We start from the raw sequence: 1,793 nt of genomic DNA, 5'->3' as shown, positions 1-1,793 counted from the left end.
GACTGTATAGCCAATACATCCTTAATGGAATGGATAGTGGTACTTGGATATAAAAAATTCCAACTATACTTTAGACGAACCCGAACTACATGCGTACATAAAAAGATTGCCATTTAAAACAATAGTACTATTATCGAGCATACATGAAGTATATTATAAGAATACTGCTGAGTACTTTATCTTAAGTCGAGCATTAAATTAGATGCGGAAAGAATAGTAGGCGTATTACATAATCTAAACACTTATACCACAATAAGAGACGGCCGTAGCCAGTCGTCAACGAAATCTCGACTTCCTCTGTCTGACTAGATACAAGAACGGTACAGTAGATGTACCATACAAGTGGACTGATTCAACATGAATCGTGATAGTAACCCGGAGAAAGTGGAGGAACTATTAATCTCTCATTTGAAAGAGAAAAATGTTTTCCGAAAGGAAAAACCATGGACCATTCGTTATTCCCCGTTAGGCGGATACGGTTTGTTCGCCACTCGTGACATTCGACAGAATGAATTAATCATCATCGACGCGCCTCTCATAATCGGGCCAAAGGCAGTAGGCAAACATCTGCAGATGTGCGTGTGCTGTTATAAAAACGAGTGCGCGTTATTTCCGTGCGATAGAGGCTGCGGGTTGCCGGTCTGTTCCGTAGAATGCGAGAACTTGCCGGAACACGTGAATTATGAATGCGATTACTTGAGGTCATTGGCACCGAGTTGCGGCACCGATTGGTCCTTGGACTTGATGTTGGCTGTGGTCCCCATCCGTGCGCTCTTCTTGACTGAACAACAACGAAAATGCTTAGCTTCGATTCAGTCAAATCAAACTGATATTTATTACGAGGTACGATTGTTTAGGATTTTCAGATTCTTCGATACTCAGTTGTTCCTAAAACTTTCCCAGCTTGAGCTGCTTAAGAGAAATGTGGCTAACCTTCCGAATGAGGAGGACATGAAGCTGATGAGGCATGTATGCGGTGCTTTTTATACGAATGCCTTCGAAACGGTAAAAGTTCATGATAAGGATCGTTCCTCAAGTTTGCGAGGCCTCTATCCTATAGCAGCATTGCAAAATCATTGCTGTGTACCGAATACCAGCCATCACTTCGACGCGGAATGCAGGCTCTACGTCAACACGACTCGTCCGATCTCTGCCGGCGAGGAATTGACTATGACCTATACTAGTCTATTTTGGGACACCACGTTGCGGAGGCAATTTTTAAGCGTCACCAAACAGTTCTCCTGTACGTGCGGGAGGTGTAGCGATTCTACTGTAAGTCTGGAGGAATTGAGTATAAAAAGTTATGGGAGATGGAGTAAAGGACGAGTTTTATGTTCTTGAATCGTTTAGGAGTTTGGAACTAAATTAGGTGCTCTCTTGTGCGCATCTGATAAATGTTCCGGACAGTTATTGCCTCGCGATCCGCTTAATATTAAAAGTCCTTGGGTCTGTGACAAGTGTACCTTAACTATAAATCATCGGCAGGTATAGTTGCAAAAAATTAAAATTTATTAATTAAAAAGAAAAATTGTTCACCATCAATAACTTCTTCTCAGTCGCAACTACTTAGTTGTTTTCGTTTGTTTACTAGGTACATTCGATTCGTTCAGGTATAGCAGCCGTAACGGAAGAGCTTTTATATAAAACTCCGCGACAAATTTTTAAGTTCATGCAAAGGGAATTAATGCATCTGGTTCCTCGGACAAATTATCTTCTCGCAGACATAAAGTTTCGAATTATTTCCTATTTCGGAAGGAACGATGGAGTCACGTGGCAAGGTATAATAATGCATT

The 1,793-nt window shown here is 41.4% G+C and overlaps 1 protein-coding gene across 1 annotated transcript; it reads left to right on the top strand.

Annotated features, from left to right (window-relative positions):
- Positions 1 to 190: 190 nt before the first annotated feature.
- Positions 191 to 1,778, top strand: LOC108632712 (SET domain-containing protein SmydA-8-like; the record flags this gene model as incomplete). Its single annotated transcript, XM_018037448.2, has 4 exons — positions 191 to 843; positions 904 to 1,272; positions 1,351 to 1,485; positions 1,592 to 1,778. Coding segments are annotated over exons 1-4 (1,177 nt in total), but the record flags the coding sequence as incomplete, so codon positions are not given.
- Between the last annotated feature and the right edge of the window lie 15 nt (positions 1,779 to 1,793).

This window comes from Ceratina calcarata, unplaced genomic scaffold (assembly GCF_001652005.2).
Source record: "Ceratina calcarata isolate Rehan_Ccalc_2016 unplaced genomic scaffold, ASM165200v1 scaffold166.2, whole genome shotgun sequence".
Classification (NCBI taxonomy): Eukaryota; Metazoa; Arthropoda; class Insecta; order Hymenoptera; family Apidae; genus Ceratina; species Ceratina calcarata.
Note: the sequence above shows the minus strand (reverse complement) of the source record. Positions and strands in the feature narration are given on the sequence as shown.